The 24,737-nt window shown below is 38.9% G+C and overlaps 1 protein-coding gene across 1 annotated transcript; it reads left to right on the top strand.

Annotated features, from left to right (window-relative positions):
* The first annotated feature begins 9,276 nt into the window (after positions 1-9,276).
* Positions 9,277-21,595, top strand: MSMO1 (methylsterol monooxygenase 1). Its single transcript, XM_070948553.1, has 6 exons — positions 9,277-9,364; positions 10,716-11,023; positions 14,301-14,449; positions 15,902-16,028; positions 16,733-16,887; positions 20,811-21,595. The coding sequence occupies exons 2-6, from the start codon at positions 10,769-10,771 to the stop codon at positions 21,016-21,018; spliced, it is 894 nt and encodes a 297-aa protein (XP_070804654.1). The 5' UTR covers positions 9,277-9,364; positions 10,716-10,768; the 3' UTR covers positions 21,019-21,595.
* The last annotated feature ends 3,142 nt before the right edge of the window (positions 21,596-24,737 follow it).

Raw genomic sequence — 24,737 nt, 5'->3', positions numbered from 1 at the left:
TAGTAAAAGTTGCTTTTAAAAATGTCTTTTAAAAAGAAAAATAAATGGAAATTTGAAGGGACAAAACCTCCACAGGTCTGGAAATCTTGTTTAATTTGTGTGTGTGTGTGTGTGTGTGTGTGTGTGTGTGTGTGTGTGTGATCATTTCCAAACCTGCAGGGAGGATGAGACCCTCTAATAAAAATGGAGCTCATTGGCTTGTGAAAAAGTTCCCTGAAATAATTATAAGCATGAAATTACATTTTTGTTTGTGAAATTGGTTTACACAAAAAGTCTGATTGCAGTACAAATGTGAGTGTGTGTGTGTGTGTGTGTGTGTGTGTGTGTGAGAGAGAGAGAGAGAGAGAGAGAGAGAGAGAGAGAGAGAGAGAGAGAGAGAGAGAGGTCCCGAGGCTCATAAGGAGTGATAAGGTGAAGTGATCCTGAGACCTGGGAATGCCTGTATGTTTAACACCCCCCCCCCCCCGATTCCCTTTCGTATAAAGAAACAGTAAGTTGCAAAGTTTTGTTGTAGTAGTAGTGAAGTAAGTGAAAAAGGCAATGGCCTTTTTCAAGAGTGTTTGCAAGAGAAAGAGATGGGAGGGATCCCATGGAGGATGTGGGAGAGAAATTTCTATATTCCTCCTCCCCCCCCCCCCCCCGTCATTCTTTTACACAAGGATTTTTTGCCTTGGAAAAGCAAGAGAAGCAGGCAAGAAGGGAAATGCAGTTTTTCTGCTCATTTTAACCATCTCCCCCTCTCTCTCTACCAAGTCTGTCTGGGAAAGGCTGGGCAAATGGGTGACCTGTCCTTGCAGCCTTGCCTTTCATTGTTTTGGTCTGTTTCATTTGCATATAAAAGCTATGCAGATATATTTTCTTTTCTGCTCTGAATACAATTTTGATTCTTTTTTCTGGAAATTTCTGAGGTTTCCAATGCTTAATTAAACCTATATATAAAAAAAATGATTTTGAAATATTTTGTTTACATTTGTAAATGTTTTTAACCTAATGAGAATTTGCTTCCATCTGAAGGAATCTCATTTTATTTTACTAAAAGCAGAGAATTAACCCTAAAGTTTGACCCAAATATATTTCATAGTATTGACTAAATACCTCATTTAGATTGTTTGTTTTATTTTTGAAACTGTTCTTCTTACCTCCTTCTTTTATGTCTTTATGTCTGCTTGTATTTTGAATGCTTCTGAGTCAAGGTGCTCCATTCTATAGCATTTTGTTTGTTTGTTTGTTTGTTAGCAGCACAAGTTGTTGCCCTTTTAGGAATTGTCACAGAGAGGAGTTAGAAATTACAATATGTAGAAAGAGAGACAAAATACTTAGGACATTTAATTAATGAAAGAAGTAACATAAATAACACCTGAAGGAGCTGAGGAAATTTGTAGGATTGACTGGATATTGTAGGCTGTGAATAGATAATTATGCTATTTTGAATAAAGACTGGTATGCAAAAGAGCCTAGTGTTACATGGATAAGGGAATGGCTTTGAGGGTTTTAATCCAGAAGTGGGGAGGAAAGAGAGAGTCAGTAACATTTTTGTCTAAAATGTTAGATCCTGATGTTAAGGATTGCCAGATTGTGTTCAATCAGTGGCAGCTGTAAGTAGAAATGATTAAAATGTTGTTTGAAGAGGTATAAATATATATCTTTGACAAAGTATTTGAAAATTAGAGATAAGATTTAAGGAAGTAACTTGGTTTATTATTATTATTATTATTATATAAAGAAAAAAAACTGTTATATAATTAATTGATTTTATTAAGATGTTGGAGTGTATTATTTGGAATAAGACTTAAGGAAATGTACGGTATAAAATGTTTTGGTTTATTATTTTGATATGAAATGAATGATTGCAATATTAGGGATTATGTTAAATGAGATTTAAAATTTAAGGGATTTAATATAGAGATGAAGGGAAAAATGGAATTTGGTTAAGATTAGAGTTAGGATGAATGGGTAATATTGATTTTAAGAAAGAAAGAAGAAAGAAAGAAAGAAAGAAAGAAAGAAAGAAAGAAAGAAAGAAAGAAAGAAAGAAATAGAATAAATACTATGGCAAAAAGAGAATATATAAATTGTGTTGAAATGACTAAAAAAAATTTAAATTTGTGAACTGGCCAATACTCTGTTCAGAAAAAATACATTGTATGTATGTCTGTCTGTGTGTCTAAAAAATAAAAAAACTTAAAAAAAAAAAGCAGTGGCAGCTACGGCAGTGTTAGTGAGGGAAAGCAGAAAATTGTTTTTTGGAGGCGCCCTAATGCCCCTCCTCAAGTGAGGGTGATCTTGAACCAAAAAGCCAGTCGATGGCTGACAGATTCAAGGATTTTAACCACTGATGTTCGCTAGAATCCAGCTAGGATGATCAGATATTGGTGCTGAGAAGGAGTCAGTTTGTTTATACATGGGAAAAGAAAATGGTAGAAGGTAAGAGAAGAGGTTTTGGTATAAACTAGAAAGTTAAGTTGGTTTGCACAGAGTTGTGAATTGTATGCCTTAAATCAAGCTTTGAATTCCTTTGAAGCTCAAGGCAATAATTTAGCAGACTTGGAAGCCAGGATGGTAGCGGCAGAAGGAACTGAATGTTTAATGTTAGGTGAGAAGAACGAGTTAAAGAAAATGTGAGCAGTAGAAAGTGGGGAGGTAAATCAGGGGTAGTACCTGATGGAAGGCAAACGTTGATTTTGGACATTACGGTAGTCATTGGGGGACTAAGGTATGATGTGACTTGTTTGTAGAAGTTTATGGATGCTGTGGATTGTGACAAATATGTGAAAAATGTATAGTATGTAAAATAGTAAACAAGTTCTACACATAAAAGGAAGGGGAACTTTAGTGTGAGACCATTTCAATGCATTTGAGTTGATTTTATTAAACTACCTCAAGTAGGGAAACAATAAATATTTATAATGGGTCACTTGACTGGATGGGTTGAGGCTTATCCAGCCATGAGAGCCACTGCAATAGTAGTCACCAAAATTATATTGGAATAGATTATACCTAGATATGAAGCAGTAGAAGCTATACACAACAACCAGGGACTCATTTTCGTGCAAAAGGGCTTCAATCAATCATGGAGGCAGTGGGAATTCAGTGGGAATGTCATGTTCCGTGGAATGCAAATTTGTCTATGCCATGAGCCAAATCTTTATCCTTGGCCTTGCCTTCTGAAATGATGTTTGGATTTCCACTTGGACAGAATGGTAGAAATTCCATAATATGAAACTAAAGATATGTCTGTAAAGAACTGTATACTTGGCCTCTCCTCTTCTTTATCTTGCCTCAGAAATGAAGGACTGTTGCTAAGCACTCAACCCCCCTGTTCCTTGCTGCACTGCCAAAGGAAGGCATGGGCCAAGGGGCCAGAATTGGGTATTAAGCTAATGCCTCTGAAGGTATAAAAGGACGCCATACCTGCCCCAAGGTGTGGCTATTCCTTACATGCATTGTATCCAGGGATGGGTTCTACTTACCTCCGCTACCGGTTCGTAGTGGGAGTGCACACACAAAGCTTCTGAGCATGTGCAGATCATTCATGATGACATCTGGACAGAGCCTCCCACTGCCATTACTACCGGTTTGCAAGAACCGGACCGAACGGGAGCAACCCACCGCTGATTGTATCTGTATGTTCTGGATATAGTTTCACCCAATATTTTGTTTTGACCATAAATAAAATCTGCTGCTTTTTGCAAGTCTTGTCTCGAATCTCACTCTCTTTGGCATCTCAATAGTTTGGGGAAACTTCTGGGACCTTACAGAAGCTTTGGACTACACTGAAGCACTGTATTCCTTAAGATTGAAAAAATTACTGGAAGTTAGTTAATGAATGTTGGGGAAGAAGCATTCTTCAATTAAATGAATATCTGCTTGCTTTTAAAATGGTAGAAAGTTTCAGGTTTACATTCTGAGAAGTGTCCATTAACTACAGTCAATCAAAACAGATGGTAAAACAGGTAGGCGATGAGCTTTTGCACACCATAAAGCTATCCTTGAAAATATGATACAAGAAGAACTGGTTAGTTGAATACAATACAATACTATACTATAATACCAGGGGTGAAATGCTCCCGGTTCAGACCGGCTCGGGGGAGTAGGTAGCGATGATGGCCGGTGGTTCGGAGAACTGGTAGCAATGGCAACCCGAGGCTCCGCCGCCCACCCAGTCATTACTTCCTGCTTTTACTTCCAGAGAACCAGTAGTAAAAAAATGCTTTAAAAGTTCTAAAAAAAGTTCCGATGATCAGCTGAGCGTTGCGTGATCGTGGGAACTTTTTTTTTTTTTTTTTTTTACTTTTTAAGCATTTTTTTTCTACCGGTTCTGGAGAAACAAAGCTCTCGGCTGCTCCTCCTTTTCACTCACCAAGTTTCCTGCTGTGGATTTTCATGCCTTGCTTCACACACCCAGGATTGTCGCTCTCGTCTTCCTCCTCCTCCTCCTCCTCCTCCTCCTCCTCCTCCTCCTCCTCCTCCTCCTCCTCCTCCTCCTCCTCCTCCTCCTCCTCCTCCTCCTCCTCCTCCTCTCCAAGTGGAAAAATGCCAGGAGCGCAAAAAGAAGCGCTTGCTTGCTCCTGATGTTTTTCCATTTGTAAGGAGGCTTTCGTGAAGGCAAGTCTGGCTTCCTGTGCTGCTCGCTAAAAACTTCACCAGTACTGCTGTGCACAGTAGCCTGTGCCTGCTGTCCCATCCCCAGCCCGCTGAACCAGAGTTGGGGAATTCACCCCTTCGATCCACCCCCATCTTCATTCCTCTTTTCTTTGGAGGCCAACCTGAAGGAGCCTCAAGTCATTCAAAACGTCTTTAAAGCCTGTGTGTGTGTGTGTGTGTGTGTGTGTGTGTGTGTGTGTGTGTGCTGCACTGAATGTTGGTGCGGAGGCAGGGAGGGGGAGGGAAATGATCCCTCCAATCCACCACCCCCGCCTTCATTCAAAGGTCTTTTAAAGCCTGTGTGTGTGTGTGTGTGTGTGTGTGTGTGTGTGTGTGTGTGTTTGCTCCTGGTCTTCGCAGCAACCCATGCCCGACATCCACACACACACACAAGCCATGCACACAGCAGTACTGGTGAGATTTTTAGCACAGGAAGCCAGGCTTACCTTCACAAGGTACGAAAGCTTCCTTACAAATGGAAAAACGCCAGGAGCAAGCAAAGTACTTCTTTTTGTGCTCCTGGCATTTTTCCACTTGGAGAGGAGGAGGAGGAAGAAGACGAGGGTGACAATCCCGGGCGTGTGAAGCAAGGTGTGAAAATCCGCAACAGGAAGCTCGGGCTGAGTGAAAAGGGGGAGCAGCCAAGCAATTTGTTTCTTTCCCCCCTCCCCCCGGTCATCTCCCTGACTGGGTGACCAAGGTAGAAAGGCTTGCAATCTTTGGGGCTAGGAGGTGTTAGATCAGGTTTGGCGAGTGGGGTCAGGCTGGTCAGGTGCTGATCATCAGCTTTTTTTTTTTTTTACTTTTTAAAGCATTTTTAGTTAAAACTGTTAACTAAAATTAGTTAAAAATGCTTTAAAAAGTAAAAAAAAATGACCACGCCCACTCAGTCACATGACCACCACCAGGCCACACACCCCCAAGCCATGCCCACAGAACCGCTGGCAAAAAAAATTAGATTTCACCCCTGTATAATACAATTCTTTATTGGCCAAGTGTGATTGGACACCCAAGGAATTTGTCTTTGATGCATAAGCTCTCAGTGTACACAAAAAGACAAGATACATTCGTCAAGAATCATAAGGTACAACACTTAATGATGATCATAGGGTATAAATAAGCAATCAAATCATACCAGGAAACAATCAATATAAAACACACCTCAAGTAGGAAAAAGGTTAGAACTTGGCCAGTAAGATTCCATAACTGATTGGCCGCATCTGGGCTGCAAAACTCAGGAGAATTGTGTGTCTTTAGTGCCAGATGGGTTTGCTGATCACGTACCTGGCTCCCTGCCATGTGGCAGCAGCCCTGCCCGAGCTACTCAACGTTATCGCCGCGGTGGCGGTTGATACCCCCCGACTTATGGTCATGGGGGATTTTAACCTGCCGTCCGTGGGTGAGGTGTCTGAGGTGACTCAGGAGTTCATGGCTTCCATGACAGCTATGGACCTGACCCAGCTAATTCATGGCTCTACGCACACGGGGGGAAACACACTGGACTTGGTTTTTGTCTCTGGACAGTGGCTGAGTGATCTCGAGATAGGGAATATAGTCATTGAGCCCTTGTCATGGTCGGATCACTCTCTCCTTCGCCTTGACCTTCAAACTGCTGCACCCCGCCACAGAGAGGCGGAACCGATATGATGGTACCGCCCCAGGCGCCTGATGGAACCTGACAGGTTCCAGATGGAGCTTGGGCCAATTCCTGAGGTTCTAGCTCACGCCTCGACTGGAGACCTAGTGGCCTCCTGGGACAGGACGGCCGCTGGAACTCTGGATCGAGTCGTGCCTTTGCAGCCTCTGACCCAGCGCCGATCTCACCTGGCTCCTTGGTTCACTGAGGAACTGAGGGAGATGAAGCGCTGGAAAAAGACGCCTAGAGAGTAGGTGGAGGGCCAGTCTTTCTGAATCTGACAGGACACTGGTAAGATCTCATATTAAGAATTACCTAGTGGCGATAAAAGCAGCAAAGTGTACTCATTTTGCTGCTCTTATTGCATCATCAGATAATCGCCCTGCCGCTCTGTTTAGGGTGACCCGCTGCCTGCTCCACCAGGAAGCGCGGGAGGACCCCTTGGAGGGAAGAGCCGAGGATTTTGTTCAGTATCTGTATGACAAAATCACTCAGATTCGGGAAAATCTGGACTCCGACTGGGTAGATCCAGTGAGGGTGACGGAGGCAGTCTTGAGAATGTTATCTGGGAGGAGTTTGATCCTGTGATCCCTGATGACGTGGACAGGATTCTGGGTAGACTGAATGTGATCACATGTTTGTTGGACCCGTGTCCCTCCTGGTTAGTGCTGGCTTCCCGGGAGGTGACACGAGACTGGCTCCAGGGGATTATAAATGCTTCATTGGGCAAGGGCATCTTCCCCGCCGCCCTGAAGGAGGCGGTGGTGAGCCCTCTCCTTAAGAAGCCTTCCCTGGACCCGGCAGTATTGGCTAATTATTGTCCAGGCTCCAACCTTCGCTTCGTGGCGAAGGTTGTTGAGAGTGTGGTTGCGCAACAGCTTCCCCAGTACCTGGATGAAATGACGTATCTGGATCCGTTCCAGTCAGGCTTCAGGCCTGGATACAGCACGGAAACGGCATTGGTCGTGTTGGTTGATGATCTCTGGAGGGCTCGGGACAGGGGTTGCTCCTCTGTCCTGGTCCTGTTAGATCTCTCAGCAGCTTTTGATACCATCGACCATGGTATCATGCTGCACCGGTTGGAAGAGTTGGGGATGGGAGGCACCGTACTACGGTGGTTCTCCTCCTTTCTCTCCAACCGGTTGCAGTCTGTGTTGACAGGGGGGAAGAGGTCGACCCCGAGGCCTTGTGGGGTGCCAAAGGATTGGTCCTCTCGCCCCTTTTGTTCAACATTTATGTAAAGCCACTGGACGAGATCATCCATGGTTTCGGGGTGAAGTACCACCAGTACGCTGATGACACCCAGCTGTACATCTCCACCCCGGACCACCCCAACGATGCCCTTGAAGTGATGTCCCGGTGCCTGGAGGCCGTACAGATCTGGATGGGGAGAAACAGGCTCAGGTTCAACTCATCCAAGACCGAGTGGCTGTAGTTTCCGACATCCCGATATAGTCAGCTGGTGCCATCGCTGACTATTGGGGGCGAATCATTGGCCCCCACGGAAAGGGCTCGCAACTTGGGCATCCTCCTGGATTCACGGCTGTCTTTAGAAGAGCACTTGACGGCCGTGACCGGGAGGATTTTTCATCAGGTTCGCCTGATCCGCCAGTTGTGTCCCTTTCTAGATCGAGACTCCCTACGCACAGTCACTCATGCCCTCGTCACCTCCTGTCTGGACTATTATAACACTCTCTACATGGGGCTCCCCTTGAGGAGCACCCGGAGGCTCCAACTGACGCAGAGTGCAGCCGCACGGGTGGTTATGGGAGCGACATGGCGTTCCCCTGTAACACCTCTCCTGCGCGAGCTGCACTGGCTCCCGGTGATCTTCCGGGTGCATTTCAAGGTTTTGGTTATCACCTTTAGAGCGCTCCATGGCTTAGGACCTGGTTATCTATGGGACCGCCTGCTAACACCAATAGCCTCCCACCGGCCAGTATGCTCCCATAGAGTGGGGTTCCTCCGGGTGCCGTCGGCCAAACAATGTCGACTGGCGGCCCCTAGGGGGAGACCCTTCTTTGTGGGGGCACCTACGATCTGGAGATACGGAGGATCCCGGATCTGCGCACCTTCCGTCACGCGCTCAAGACTTTCTTATTTCATCAAGCTGGCCTGGCCTAAATCTTTTCCCCTTTTAAATGTAAATTTTAATTTGTTTTTAAATTATTGGATATTTTAAATTTGTCTCAGCCAAATTATTTAATTTGTTTTTATTCTATTTTAAATTTTTGTATTTATGTGTTTTATTCTGTGGCTGTTCACCGCCCTGAATCCTTCGGGAGTAGGGTGGTATATAAATCCAATAAAAAAAAATAAAAAAATAAAAATAAAAAAAAATGTTTTGGAGAAATATAGAAATAAATGGGAAGATATAAAAATTGTGGAAAGGAAATTAGGTACATGTTTATGTCAAATGTAAATAAAATAACTAGAATGATAGAATATATTATAAGGGTATAGTAGAAATATATGTATAAAAGATAAATTAAGAAAGAGAAAATGTATAAATGTGGATCACTGATGTTGAACAATATGTTGAAAAGAAGATGGATATATCTGTTTTTGTTTGTTTTTTTAAAAAAACTTTAATAATTTTAAAAAAATCATTTTTTTTTTTTGCCCAGGTATCTTAAGCTATTCATTTTTACTGCATCTATGTCAATGAAAGCCTTGACAGGTTTGGCTTGAAAACCTGCATTCCTTAACCGGGTTCTATCAAATAACGTTTTCATTTAAAGAAAACACAACAGAGCCAGGAAACTCTTGCAGTTTCCGTGGTAACCACCCCTGCTACAGTATCCCGCCTATCCTCATTGGTGAAGCGATGTCCACTATAGGTTGCCCCAAGAAATCTACCCATCCTCACTCCATTCCTTCCTCCAATTATAATCCGCGGCCTCCGTGTGTTGTCGAGCGAGCGCACGCCTGATCGTGACGACATCTCGCGCTTTAGCCAATCGGAGCAGCGCAAGCCTTCACAGCTATTCCCGGGGAGCTTCTTTCTGAAGAGCTCGCGCTGAGGACGAATTTGCCTTTTTTCCCCTTCCCTCCACCGGAGCTTTGCGGAGAGAGCTGCGCCAGGTAAGCGAACCGGAGCCATCGCTCGAGTGTGACTGTGTGGTTGTGTGGACCTGTGCCTTTCCGGCCTTTCTGCAGCGCAATGAACTGGTCTCATCATGCGGAGGGTGGAAATGCAGGAAGAGGCACTTTCCCGAAGTGAACTCATTGCCTTTCAGTATGTTAGCCTATTAAACATCCCCAAAGAATGACAGATCCCCTCCGCATGTTTATTTGTGTGTGTTTCGCTTCTTTCCCCTTTTATAAGTGGGTGTGTTTGCGGGGGAGGGAGGGGTGGATATCGCTTAGCTGCGATGCGTGATCGTTTTAAGTAATTTCTAATGCATCTCCGTCAGAAACAAAGCAGATTTCTGAATTAGGGAGGGAGATTTGTTTCTTGCAGATGAGGGGATCATTGAAAGGTACTTCTCCAACAGATGATACATTTACTCATAATGGTTGCCAAAGAAGGAAACATCTGAATAAAAATAACTTGGTCCTGGACTTTTCTCCAAGGCACTCAAGGCAATGTATCTGTCCCCCCCCCCCCCCCCATGATGTTTTCACAAAGGTCCAGTGCAGATCAGGGTTAATGAATGGCTTAAAATGGTTTCGTATCAAATATTCTAGACAAACATTGCCCCAACACGATGTTCTTTTTAGTTGTAGCAGTTAGCAATTAGAACTGCATCACAATACTTCTGGAAAGCAACAGGTAGAATAAATCAGCTGCCCCATATTATCTCTCTCATGCAAAATGCCTTTACTGGTGATTATATTAAATTACATAAATTACACAAATCTTAACTCCATTCATAATATTCACAGATATTCCTTCTTGATCAAATATATGTAAACACAATTTAGAGTTAAGATTTGTGTACTGTTAGAACGATGTTGAATTGTACAAATATAATGGATGTATTTTAGTTACAGATGTATCTGTATTTGTATTTTAATATTTTAAATTTTAATAAACTCAGATTTCTGAGGCAGCTAACTACTTTTATCATGGATTCATGTGAAGCCATCATCAAATTACATCCATCTGTATCTAGAAATCCATTACAATTACTCATCTAAAACCTTTTGGGTTCTACATGTGTGTTTTTACAGACGCCTGATATGAGACCATAGTCAAAATGTAAATCATATCCATATGCTCAGAATGGGGACAATTATGAATCTCATTTTTTGTGGAATGTTTACATGGACTCTAGATGAAATGCTCTCAAAATGTAACTGCAAATTTAAGTTCTAGCAATCGCAAACTTGCTTGTGTAGTGTGTGCTGTAATATAGAATAAAAATATTAATATTGCACTGCTGTTTAAGTCTTACCATTTATCGAGTTCTCTCAATTTGACATTTTACAGATTCATAGAAACTTTGTTAAGAAACTGTCAGTGTGATGTGCCAGAACTGAACGATGGCAAATAACAATAGTTCTGAGATACTGCATTCCACCTACCTTGCTATAGAATACATTGACTCTTTGCTGCCTGAGAATCCACTACAACAGCCACTTAAAAATGCTTGGACCTCTATGCTGGACAACTACACTAAATTCCAGATTGCAACTTGGGGTTCACTTCTTGCTCATGAACTTTCCTATTTTTTAATATGCTTACCTGGATTTGTATTTCAGTTTATACCTTATATGCAAAAATATAAAATACAGCAGGTAAGATGGAATTTTTAAAGGAAAGAGAACACAATGTTAATCTATAGTGCTAAAACATTAGCAGGAGTTTGGTAGCACTTTATATAGCTAAGAATTGCTATTAAAATGTATAAATGTTTAGGATATGCAACTCACTTTATCATACTAATGTAGGATTTAAATTGGGGTGAGAATGGAGTAAGGAGGGCAAGACCATTGGTTAGGGAAATGCAGTGTAAAATAGATTATTATTATATCAGTTAGAATTTGTATTATGTTAAAAACATTATGTTTGTTGAGATGTTCTGAGATTGCTAAAACTTTTGGGAGATATGTCACTCCATCCATCTGAGTGACTTTGGAACTGTCATTCTCTCTCAACCCAACCATCTGCCAGGGTTGTGGAGAGAATAGGAGGAAGGAATTTTAAGTATGTTTTGTCTTCAGCCACTTGTAAAAAGGGGGGATAAAAATAAATAAATAACATGCAAGTTCAGCAACCTTTCATTCAGTGGTGGAGTTAAAGTCCTGTTTTTCCAAAACTGGCACTTTGAGATATACCATAAAATGTCCAAAAAGTTGGAATCATTTTTTTTTTCTTGTTTTGAGTTCTGGTGTCAAATGTGTTCATTGATTGTTTTGTGCAAAGTTTGTTCCATTTGTCCTATGGAAAAATCCAAAGGGAAATTCCTGGTAGATGGTGGCATGAATCACATTAGAGAAAGACCATGTGAAGGCACCTCTAATTGTGTGTGTGGCTTGTGATGATGATGGAGCAAAATAGACATGAGTTTATTGTAGGATTTGGTTCCATATTAGCATTTTTTTCTTATTGATACTGTTGATTGGAGAATTTGTTTAGATTGGGTGGCTATATGCAAGTATGGGCCTGCCACCCAATTGTCTGAGATAATGCAGTGTCTTTGTCTAGCTGTAGCTTATTAATAATGTGTTTCAGTAGTTTGAACTGTGAGCTGTAAATGACTAGGTAGTGTTATGTTGTTCTGTTTCTGATGCCTATCTTTTACTAGCTGCTCCCCAGGAATTGATCTGGCCCTATTGCTTTCTTCTAAACGATCCATTGTTCTATGGATAGTTTCGTCTCCTGAATGCTTGGTTTAATTCCACCAGTTAGCATTTCTGTTAAGTGGATCAGAACAAATGTGGTTTTGTGTAGAGCCTGGCTAGAACTAAGGAGAAATTTCCTAACAGTGAGAACAATTAACCTGTGGAGCAACTTGCCTCCAGAAGTTGTAAATGCTGCAACACTGGAAGTTTTTAAGAAGAGATTGGACAACCATTTGTCTGAAGTGGTATAGGGCCTCCAGCTTGAGCAGGGGCTTGGCTAAAAGACCTCCAAGGTCCCTTCTAACTCTGTTATTCTATTCTGTTATTCAGACTGTAGGTTATTTCATTCCTTTAGGAATGATATGTTGTTTGCATTTGGTTAGAAAAAATATCTGTTCCTGTGCCAGTTTTAACCTTTGTTAACACACTAACTTTGTTAGTGAAATATCAGAAACTTTCTGATAGCTGTTTTTGTGTCATTAAATTTCAAATGTCATTGAAGTTCATTTCTTTAAATGCCCAGAGTGACTACATTTAGGATTTGAATTGGAATGAGGGAGAATGAAGGGAGAGGAAAGATTGTTACACAGATGCAAACTACATATAAAATAAATTACAATTTAAAATTACATATAATTACATTTATAGTATGTTAAAAGCCTTTGTGGTTGTTGAGTGTCCTGGGAGGTTAAAATGATCTGATACTTCTTTGTCCTTATTGTGAGGTGCCCTAATGTGAAATTTGTGTCTATTGGCTCTTTTGCAAAAAATTGGTATCAAATTTCAGTTCTATCTGGTAGTATTGAAAGAAATGAATAAAAAGGACTTGAAACTCTGATGATTACATTAAATTAAATTTACCTACTGGCAGGGTGGATTTGATTTAAATCGAGTTGATTTAAATCACAATTTAAATCATGATTTAAATCACTAGTAAAAAGGCTTGATTTAAATCAACTCGATTTAAATCATAATTTTAAAAGAGCAACTGTCATCTCTGCTACTCCTTTGACCCACTGTTGACTCACCGATAGTCCCAGTGTTGCATATGAATATACAGCCTCATGCTACATAACTAAGCTCCATTTCATGCTGAATAAACTAAATTATTTATGTATCTTAAATAGAAAACTATCTTACGATAGATTTTTACCCCAAAAGTTTTTTATTAAAATAAATTCGATAAAAATAAAAAAAATCCGATTTAAATAAAAAAAATCTGATTTTTTTGATTTTTTTTAAAAAAAATCATTGATTTTTATCTACCCTGCCTACTGGGGTATTATTTGGCTACTCTTAACTACAAAGATCTATTCAAAGATATGCTGAGATGCAATAAATGCTAAGCTTCAGTATTTACACTCAACAAATTGTGAAAATATTACTTCAAAAAGAATCATGAGATGATGAAAGAGCTTTTCTGTCAGGCTTGGAGCTAATCACTTGAAAAACCTGTTTGTTAATGTGTCTTCAAATTATTTGATGGGAGAAGACTAAAGTCTTTATGAAATTCATGAAATATCATGAAATTACGGGTCGTCCTTTAACCAGCAGCCATATACATAACTCTTGCCTACAGAAAACTTTATTTAAAGCAGAACTTTAACCTTAAAGTAGTTGATTTATAACTTATATAATGTGTGAATTATTTATTGAATCTTCACTAATATTTGTATTGACTAAAGTACATCAGAAGAAATCTTACCTGAACTTATTAATCTCAGTGCAGGACAAATAAAATCAAAATTAAAAATAATCGGAGAACAGTTCTCTATTTTTTTAAAAAATCAGATGGTTCATATTCAAATCACCTCATTTCAAGAATACACATTTTGCAGTGTAATATTTGAACTCAAGTTAAGCAGCTTACTTTGCTGCAGTCCTATCCATACTTATGGAGAAAATACCATTGAACATAATGACACTTACGTTTGTAAGTAAACTTGCCTAAGATTGTATTCTTAATTAAGAGAATCACTATGAATGGACAGTAATTTTCCTATCTCAGTAATTGGAATAAATGGGCATGTGGGGTAGAGAGCAAGGACAAAATTGTATAATCTCAAATCTTTACATGTACTGTAGGAGATATTGCAACAGAAGTCCAGAATATGTTGTGATATGTTTTATGTTAGCATTATTATTGTTTGGAAGAGAGCCTGTAGGAAAAATGTAATCAGTTTGCTATATGCACTATTTAATTATTTTTGTTTATTTGCCGCTGTTATAGGATAAACCAGAAACATGGACAGGACAATGGAAATGTTTCAAACAACTTATGTTCAATCACTTTTTTATTCAGCTGCCTCTCATATGTGGTACCTATTATTTCACAGAATATTTCAATATTCCTTATAACTGGGAAAAGATGCCAAGATGGTAAGTAATATTCAATTATTTGTCATTATTTGTTTGATAAAAATACATATTTCCACACATTAAAAATATATGCTGATATGCTGATAAAGGACTGGATTTGGGAGAAATTTCTAGAAGTTCGACCAAAAATGTTTTTGAATCTTTGGTTCAGTAATTTCAAATTTATTAAAAACTAGAGAATGCTGTGTCTTAGATGAAAGGGGCAGATGGGGGGAAGGAAGGAAGGAAGGTTGTCAGAGGCTTCTGAGGGATTGAAAATGTTTTTAAGGCAATTGAAAATAAGCACAGACTGTCAACACAATTGTTAATACAGATGGACATTATGCTTTTTAAAACTGAAAGCTTCTACAGTAAGCACAATATAAACATGAATAAAGAGTTGTTAATTCTTTTTTTTAAAAAAATATAAGCTTTAAAATCAAATGAACAATACCTTCTGTACTAAATCTAAATTCATCATTGAGTCTTCAGAGAAAGGCGGCATACTAGTTGAACAAATAAATAAATAAAATCATCCATTTAAATAAAGAATTTTGCTTTCAGTCAGCTTCCCAAAAGTTTTCATTATGACTAGGAATAAATGCAACAGATGTGTGGTAAAACAAACAAAAGCCTGGTTCTTATATTCTTACATTACATGAGAGAAATGCCTTTCTTCCCCCTACTCCCATGCCCATCATCCCTGCGCTCTCCCTTCCCCCTCCCATGCACTCCTCTTTCCTGCCCTGTCTATGATCCTGGCACTTTGCCCCAAATCCATCATGCACTTCCCCATTGGTCCACTGGAGGGCGAATGTCACAGCTGGCTTTCTAGAGGAAGCTGCGAAGGAACTGACATCACAGACAATTGCCACTCTAGGACACCACACTTGCTCTCCTAATGACCCAGGCGTTCCAGAATTATGCTGGAACATACACACACAGACACACACCAGGGTTGCCCCCCTCCACCCCCAGTATTTATTTCCAGAGGGTAAGCCATCTGGGACCAAGTTTGGTTGAAATTACTCGAGGCATTCCAGAGGTATGCTGGAATACACACACACACACACACACACACACACACACACACACACACACACCCCTACGGGTGCTGGGGGAGGCAGTGTCTGTTATTCCTAATTGTCTGTTAATCTCTATACATTCTTCAAATTTTATCACTTATTCATTCTACAAAACAAATACAAATATAATAGGTAATACCTGGATATCTTTATTCAAGATGAAATTTGAAGCCTAAGTGCTATTTTATTTTAAATATAATATAAACTACATCATATGTAATTACTGTTTCCTGTCTTTCTCAAAAAACAATTTATTTTGCTGTGCTTGTTGCTCCAAGAAGGAAAAATATTTTATTAAAATTTTTGTGTATGTTATGTCAGGTTTCTAGCATTGGTCATTGGATAGATTGACAAATACATATCTCAAAAGTTAATTTTTCTTTTAAAGGTTTGTGATACTTGCTCAATGTTTTGGATGTGCTGTGATTGAAGATACCTGGCATTATTTCTTACATCGACTACTTCATCATAAGAGAATTTATAAATACATCCACAAAGTACATCATGAATTTCTTGTATGTAATTTCTTAAGTTTTTGGTTTACATAATTAAGTTGTATATGCGCTTACCAATAAGAATACTCCATGCAACTCACCGGAACTTGTTTTGGTATATGATTGCAACTTTAAAATTTCATGCAATGGACATGTGTTAGTTATTATTTTTAGAAATAGGGAGACAAAACCTAGGGTTTATTATTTGTCTATATGATATCTTTACTTAAAGTTCTTCCTATCGTATGAGGCCAGAAAGGCTTACAAGAGGTTAAGAGTTTTAAACATTGCAGTAAACCAACAATATTTTTTGCAAAACATTTGTACATTTGTCAGTTTTATTTGAATAACTAATTTCTGTTTCTAAAATAATATGAAAATTTCAAGCAACCTCTTTAGCATGATCTTTTTAAAATGTTGAGGAAAACTTCACTGAATACACAATTTTACTGATGGATAGAATCTTATCTTTAAATCATACAGTATTCACAATTATACAGCCCCTACTGTTTTAAGGAGCTGTCTGGAGTTAGCAGTAGCAAATATTATTACATTTAGAAATGTGTTCTATTTATTCAGTCTTACATTTCCTGAAACTGTGTGAGTTCAAGGTTAGCACATGAAGGAAGATAATCTCCTGAAACAGTCATATTGAAGCATATATATGAATTTTTCCTTCAGTATGGATACACGTGCACAAACCTTTTCTGTATACTTTTCTTCAGGCACCATTTGGGATGCAAGCTGAATATGCACATCCTTTAGAAACTCTAATCCTTGGAACTGGATTCTTCATTGGGATAATTGTCTTCTGTAATCACCTAATTTTGCTATGGGCATGGATGGTTTGTCGTTTGATAGAGACCATTGATGTTCACAGGTAATCTTCTGTTACTTATTTATGATTCTTTGTGTTCAGATTCAGAAATTTTAGAATTATTTAAACAACTATTTGAAAAAGTTGTCAATAACTTCCCCATGACAAGCTTCTAAATTCTTCAGATATTGTTTGGGCAAAAATGTTTTCACTAGTTAAATAGAATATTGAACAGATGAAAGAAAAATAAACCTGAAGAATTAGAAAACTAAAAAATCTGATCAAGAGATATCATCTAGAAACAAGGAAGGTTAAAGAAGCACTGGAAATAATAAAGTATCAAATAACGGCTATAGCCAAGAAGATCAGCAAATATGAAGCTCAAATTGCACACTATAGGCAGAATCTCCAATTTCAATCAAATCAGAAACGTTTGTACAACCCATCAATGGAATGACTGCAGTGAACCCATCAATACCTGATAAAGAAACAGTGTAGTTCTGGGTGCAGCTATGGGACAACATGGAATGGAATAGAATAGAATTCTTTATCGGTCAAGTGTGATTGGACATACAAGGAATTTGTATCCAGTGCATAAGGTCTCGTTGTACATACAAATGACAAAGTGATGTCATAGATCATAAATCATAAGATATAAACAACAAATGATAGATCATAAGAGAAAGTAGTATGAAAGATGCATTTTTTAATATAAAGAAATACAAGAATGGAGCCTGGATAAAGAAAGTGGATTAGAATAAAATATAAGATGAAATGAAAGAACTTGTAATAAAAACAGAAAAGGACAAGAAAAATCAGGTGCCTAGAAATAACAGGAGTCAGTACAAACATTAGAGGTTTTGTGTAAAGATGCACAATGGAAGACATAGTTGCTGGTCAGTGGTGATAGCCCGGGAGATGTTAATATCAAAAGAGAATTCAAGGAGATTCACTATTACCACTACTGCTTGTCATTGTCAACAGTACTGAATAAATCAAGTCATGGCTATTAAACATCAAAAACATCTGCTTGGCTATTCTATCTACTATAGATGAACTGAAGCTGCATGGAAAAACACCATCTGAAATAGAATTGCGTCTAATATATATATATGTATGTATGTATGTATGTATGTATATATGTATATATATATGTGTGTGTTATATATATGTATGTATGTGTGTGTGTGTGTGTGTGTGTGTGTGTGTATATATATATATATTTCTCGCCAAACAACTGCAGCCCTATGCAGAATCCATCACCTCATACGTAAAAAACTCATTCCAGTTCATAGACATCATAAAGCAACAAAACTTACAGCCCAGTGACCTACTCGTGAGCTTTGATGTCATATCCCTCTTCACCCAAGTACCAATCAAAGAAGCCTTGACAGTTATCCAAAACAAATATAACCCCCCCAAGCACATCTTAGATCTGACCAACCACTGCCTATCCAACACATACTTCATCTATAATGGACAGAAATACAAACAAACAGAAGGAGCACCCATGGGATCACCCCTCTCACCTGTCATTGCCAACCTCTATATGGAATACTTTGAAACCCAAGCTCTAGAAAAATCCGATCACAAACCCAAACTCTGGCTCAGATATGTGGACGACACCTTCATAATCTGGCCACATGGGAAAGAAAAACTGGACAACTTCCTCACACACCTCAACAGCCTACACCCCAAAATACAGTTCACCATGGAAACAGAAGTGAACAACCAACTTCCCTTCCTGGATGTCTTAGTCTACAGAAAATCCAATGGCTCCCTAGGACACACTATATACCAGAAGAAAACACACACAAACCGCTATCTGCACGCACTCTCACACCACCACCCTGCCCAGATCAACTCTGTAGCCAAGACACTCATTTCCAGAACAAAACGCTTAGCTGACGAACAACACCTAAAAACCGAACTACACACCCTCACTAACGTACTCACATCCAATGGATTCCAAAGAAATAAGATCACCAACCTAATCCAAAAAGAAACCCCCACTAAAATCCAAGACAGAGAACAAGAAAACGGCAAGGCCCTCCTCCCATACATAAAAGGCACCACAGACAGAATAAGCAAAATCCTCCACAAACATAACATCAAGACAGCATTCTGCACAAACCGAAAAATATCCACCATCCTAAGGAACCCCAAAGACAAAATTGAGTTAGAAAATCAAGGAGTATATGAAATCCCATGCACCGCCTGCCCCACCACATACATCGGACAAACCAACAGACGAATAAGTGCACGCATAGAAGAACACAAGAACTCAGTCAGAAAAGAGGAACCAACTTCTTCCCTGGTCCAACACCTTAAAGCCACAGGACATGATATTGACTTTAAAAAGACTAGAACTATCGCCAAAACTGAACACTTTAACAACAGAATAATCAGAGAAGCCATTGAGATAGAAAAACGCCCACACAGCATGAACAAACGAGACGATACCTCCCGCCTACCAGCCATTTGGAAACCCGCCCTTATTGACAAACGAGTCCCTAACACGACGAATGACACCAGACCCACACTCACGAGTGCCACACCTGATGTCACCACCACACATCCACGCAGAAAGCAGACTCAAACCCACACTGATAATGAGCCATGACCAAGGACCAAAAGCCAGACTGCAGCTGCATCATTAGCCACTTTAAACCCCTCCAATCCATACATGAAGCAGACTGACACCCACCATGAAGAGCTCGCACGGCCACAAACACGAAGCCAAACAACAACAACGCAGCTCACCAGCTCAAATCCCCCTGCAACTCAGACTAAGCTGAGCACAACCAAGCCCCCACCCAAACAGAACACAACCCCAGCCAATCAGAGCACAGCCAAGCCCCTAACCAATCAGAACACACCTCCACCCAATCAGAACACAGCCAAGTTCCCACCCAATCAGCTCACACCTCCACTAGCAGTTAAAAGGAAGAAACAGCTGCGATCTCACATTGCTCCTGGAAGCACGAAGCCGAGAACACCAGCCTGAAGATGACGAATGAGACTTCGTCGAAACGTCGCCAAGACACTTCCAATTTTACGTGGGAGAAGACCCGAATAACCAAAGACCTACATACAAACACCCGCGAAAACCTGAGAAAACATATATATATATATATATATATATATATATGTATGTATATATATATATATTGCTCAAAAACTAAAGGGAACACAAGCAGAAGACATCCAAGATCTGAATGAATGAAATAGCCTTATTAAATACTTTGTTCTTTACATACAGTAGTTTATACACTGCTCAAACAACTAAAGGGAACACAAAACTACTATATGTAACAAAGTATTTAATAAGGCTATTTCATTCATTCAGATCTCGGATGTCTTCTGCTTGTGTTCCCTTTATTTTTTTTGAGCAGTGTATGTAGGTATGTATGTATGTATTTTTCTATAGCCAGGTTCTTCCTACATAAACCAAGGTTTTTATGCAGCGCTAGTTCAGTGAAATCACAATCCACTACTTTCTAGGCTTTTTTCAGGCAGCCAGCAAGCACCCTGCTGCCCATTGAGAGACTGCTGCCCAGGTGCTTGCTGATGGGAACAAAGAAAAAGGGGCTTGAGTTACACTCACCAAAGGCCTGGACAAAGATTTTAAGAGCCCTTCAAAACATCAGTTGGCTGGGCCATTCAAATCTTGTGAGGAACCACATTCCAGAGGGCAATTGTTGATACAGAGAAAGGCATTCTTCTGGGATGTTTATAGATGTGATCGTTGAATCAATGGAACTCAAAGTGCACCGATCCTGCCAGATCGGATTGGCTGGCAGATACTATGGGAGAAAATGAAAAATATGAAAAACTCATGCTTGACTAGGTTGTGTATGTTTATGGAATAATCACCATGTAGAAACTTGTCTTAGTATGTTACTTATCTCTTCCCAGGGTTGAGAAGTTTTTTTCTGCATGTTGTAAGTCTAACAGTCTGTGCATTCCATTATTTTTCCTTTCAGTGGCTATGATATTCCTCTGAATCCTTTACATTTCCTGCCCTTTTATGCTGGCTCTCGCTTTCATGACTTCCATCATATGAACTTCATTGGAAATTACTCTTCAACCTTTACATGGTGGGATAAACTCTTCGGAACTGATTCGCAGTACAGTTCTTACCAAGAGAAAAAGAAGAAACAGAAAGACACAGTGGAAAAGAAGCTGGAATAAATTTCCCATTTGCAACACTCTTTGGAGCACCAAAGAGGGACATGGCCTCGTATTTTTGCTTAAAACTAGAAAACGTAATAAGTATTGCAATTCAAAGCAAAATGCAGCTTTTAACAAACCAACCAAGCTTATGTTTGCAGCAGGAAAAACATTCACTGATGCATTTTCCAAATGATTGTGCTTTTTCTATCCTATAGATATGTCAAACAAATACAATATATATTTAAGAAAATGTTAAATATGACCAAATGATTGAAATTATGTAAAAAAAAAGATGTACATTAAAATTAAAATAAGGGAGGTTTTTTGCATTAATCTGAATCCTAAAGTTTAGAAAGAACAGCTACATTGAGTTCACCAATTAAAGCTTTTGTGGGAATCCTCTTTCCCAATTAGGTAGATTTAAGAAACCATCTTAATTTGCTACAAATAATATTTTTACTTGGTTTTTAATGAATGTTATTGTAATCTGTATTACACATAACTGTAAATTGCTGATTTGATTATTAAGATAATTTGTCTTAAAATAGTTGTGGTTGATTTCTTTGTCATGTTTTCTGTACGGCAAATAAAATAATATTGGGGTTCAGGCTATTATTTCCTCGTTCCTTTTGGTTTGTTCCTATCAAACAATAAGTGCTATGTTTTTGTTAATACACAGTGGCAGGTATTGATAACTGGAACAGAATGTGTATGGGCACTGAAATTTGATAGTGGAGACTTTAGATAACTAACCATCTATATTACATACAATCAAAACTATCCCTAGAGATGTACATGAGGAAACCATAGGAACTTCCTTAGATTATATTGAATACTTCTTGGCCTTTCTGACTTACTATGGAAAACACTAAATTGTATAACCTGCTTAACCAGGATTCTATCTTTTAGAAAGCCATGAACTTTTTTTTCTTAAAGATATCTGCTGCAGAAATTGGGTGGGGTACAGCTTTATGGTTTTCGGGCACTGAAGAGTGTTTTTGTGCCAGCATTTTCCACTTCTGATGTCCCCTCAAAAACAATGCTTATTCTATTTTTTATTTTTTACTTGAAATGTAATAAAAGTGATTTATAGTTTAAAAGATTATGCATATGGAAAAAGCTGCTGGGAAAAGCATTTTATTTACACAAAGTAAAAAGAAATTAAATCTGAATATTTTTAATACAAAAGGATTGACTGGGTAACTGCATTTCCTTGCAGGAGTCGTTTATTTTACAGATGTTTCCCCCCCTCCCCCAAGATGGCAGGATGCCACTGCAAGCCTCCTTATCTCTTCCTTCCTGTGCTGTTTCATATAGTGAGTTATAGTGAATTAGTTACCTTAAGAATTAAGAGCTGTCTCCTTAAGAGATTGCATTGTGGGAGATGTAGAGAGAGATTGCATTATGGGAAATGTAGTCCATGACATGTAACCACATCTGTGTGTCTGATTGGCCACTGAGGCTCTCTGCCTGGGTGCAGAACAAAGACCTGGCCATTTTGAACTACCACAGAAGAGAGGAGCATGCTTTCTGAAGAGGGGGATAGAACTACCGTCATTTTACACTAGGAAATGGGATAGATTATGAAATACTTGGATGAATCTCACCTTGACTCACCATGATTGTAAATCTGTTTGAGGATACCCGAAATAAATACAATCTGCATGAAAACCTGTTTGCTAGAGTTTATCTGCCTGTTCCCAATGGAGCCAGATGCCTGGGGAACAGAAGATGGGTGGCTTACAAAAAACAAGCCCATCAAACATAACCCTCCAGCATCCATGGTTAAATTGTTAATCCCACTTACCATTAATAATAGTAGAATTCATCTATCTTGTTTGCTGATATTTGTTTGTTTATGCTCATGGTGTATATAGCATTATGCACACTTTGTAACATGCTCAAATGTACTGAAACAAAAATGATAGGGTGTTCTAAAAGTCTTAATATAGTCCTGCACTAAGATTTTGGGATAACCCTGTATTTAAAATAGGATTTATCCAGCCACTGCCATGATTCCAGTCTTTAACCTTATTATGTATTACATCTTTCAAAAGGAAGACCTAATAGTCAGTCTTATTTTCCAAATGTAGTGGCCTTAGTTTAGAAATCATCTTGGTAGCTGCACACAAAGTCCAGTTGGCTTTATAAATGATATTTACACATTGTAAATGACATTATTCTTTCATGGACATGAGCTGTATATTCTAGCAATTATAACTAGAAAGAAAACTATTTTGTGTTTCCTGAATCTCTATAAGGATAAAATGCTTCCTTCATGCTTTTTCTGTTGCTACAATCTGTATGTTTACATTTTTTTTTCTTGAAATAGAACAGCACTTTACTGAGGTTGTACTAGGTGAGGAATTTCTCAGTATTGGTGTAGAACAGGTGTGCAGCTTAATATCCAGTGACAAATTAACAGTAGCATCAGAAGAAAAGGTAAGGTAATGTCTTCCTTATTTAGCCGTTACGATATGTAATAATATAGAGGTGTGCAATCTGTTTTAGATGCTAATGTTTAAAATTTGAGTTTGAAATGGAGTGTTCTGTTCTTTTTTGATCTGAAACTCAGATGCTGTGTCTTTTTTTTGCCCAAAATATTCCAATATAAGAACAGTTGCAGTAAGATCAGAAGTGTCTAACTTTGGCTTTGAAATAGTTTTAATGCAAAAGTTTTTACACACCTTTAAAATCATGGAACTACCGGTAGATTAGAAGGCGCATTGTTGAAATATTTATCCCTTTACAATATATCTTGATAGGAGGATATAGGAGAAAGATCTTTGAATGTTTTTTCCCTTTCACTCCATTCTGTTCAATTTTTTTTTTCCAATTGTGGCTGCCAAAGCAAATATCTATTAACCTCAAAGAAAACAGTTTTATCTACATTATTATATAGTTGGTGACAATGCAGGAGACCCTTTTCTTGCTTAGAGGAAGAAAGGGGTCTCCTACATTAACTCCAACTATTAATAAACTGGGGGAAGATTCTAATATTTATCTCCTTAAGGAAAACCAATTGTGAAAAAAATAATCGGAATCAAACTGTATATGATACAAATACTGCTAAACATGTGAAAAAGCGTAAAAGTATTAATACTGATAGGAATCCTTAGTTCCAGCTAATTCAGAAAAAGAATTCATAGGGGAAATTAGATGTGTTGTTCTTTGTAATGCTGTAAGGTCCCAAAATACACTTGAGTCACCAGAATGCCAAAGAGAGAGACTCAAGACGAGGTTTGCAAAAAAAAAAAAGATTTTATTTATGGCCAAAAACAAAATACTGGGTGGAACTATATCCAGAACATACAGATACAATGCATGCGAGGAGATAGCCTAACCTTGGGGAAGGTATGGCGTCCTTTTATACCTTTAGAGACATCATTTTAGTACCCAACTCTGGCCTCCCAATCTAGGCCCGTGCATTCCTTGTTGCCCTGCAAGGGGGAATAGAAACTTCCCAATTAGTCATCTTGAGCATTTCTTTGTTTACTCAATTGGCCACTTTGGCCCCCTAGCCCTGGAAAGTAGGAGTCTATCCAGATCAAACATAAATTAGGACTGAGGTGTAAATTATCCCTTGGAGATACATACCATGCTCTTAGATGGCATAAGAAAAAAACAGGGAGAAGATTGATATGGGTTCAGGTCAAATGGCAGGGACATATGTTTGACAAATACCAGATACATTACAGGCCTAATAACAGAATATGTTTGTTACAGGAGATACAAAT

Source organism: Pituophis catenifer, unplaced genomic scaffold (assembly GCF_029215685.1).
Source record: "Pituophis catenifer annectens isolate HBS135680 unplaced genomic scaffold, rPitCat1.0.hap2 SCAF_8, whole genome shotgun sequence".
Classification (NCBI taxonomy): Eukaryota; Metazoa; Chordata; class Lepidosauria; order Squamata; family Colubridae; genus Pituophis; species Pituophis catenifer.
This window is presented reverse-complemented; position numbering and strand designations above follow the sequence as displayed.

What these genes read in the sequence shown, in the direction of transcription:
- MSMO1 (XM_070948553.1), top strand. Translation starts at nt 10,769, where the DNA reads ATGGCAAATAACAATAGTTCTGAGATACTGCATTCCACCTACCTTGCT. An exon ending in TGGGAAAAGATGCCAAGATG is followed by an intron (nt 14,450 to 15,901) that starts GTAAGTAATATT and finishes TTTCTTTTAAAG; the next exon opens with GTTTGTGATACTTGCTCAAT. An exon ending in AAGTACATCATGAATTTCTT is followed by an intron (nt 16,029 to 16,732) that starts GTATGTAATTTC and finishes ACTTTTCTTCAG; the next exon opens with GCACCATTTGGGATGCAAGC.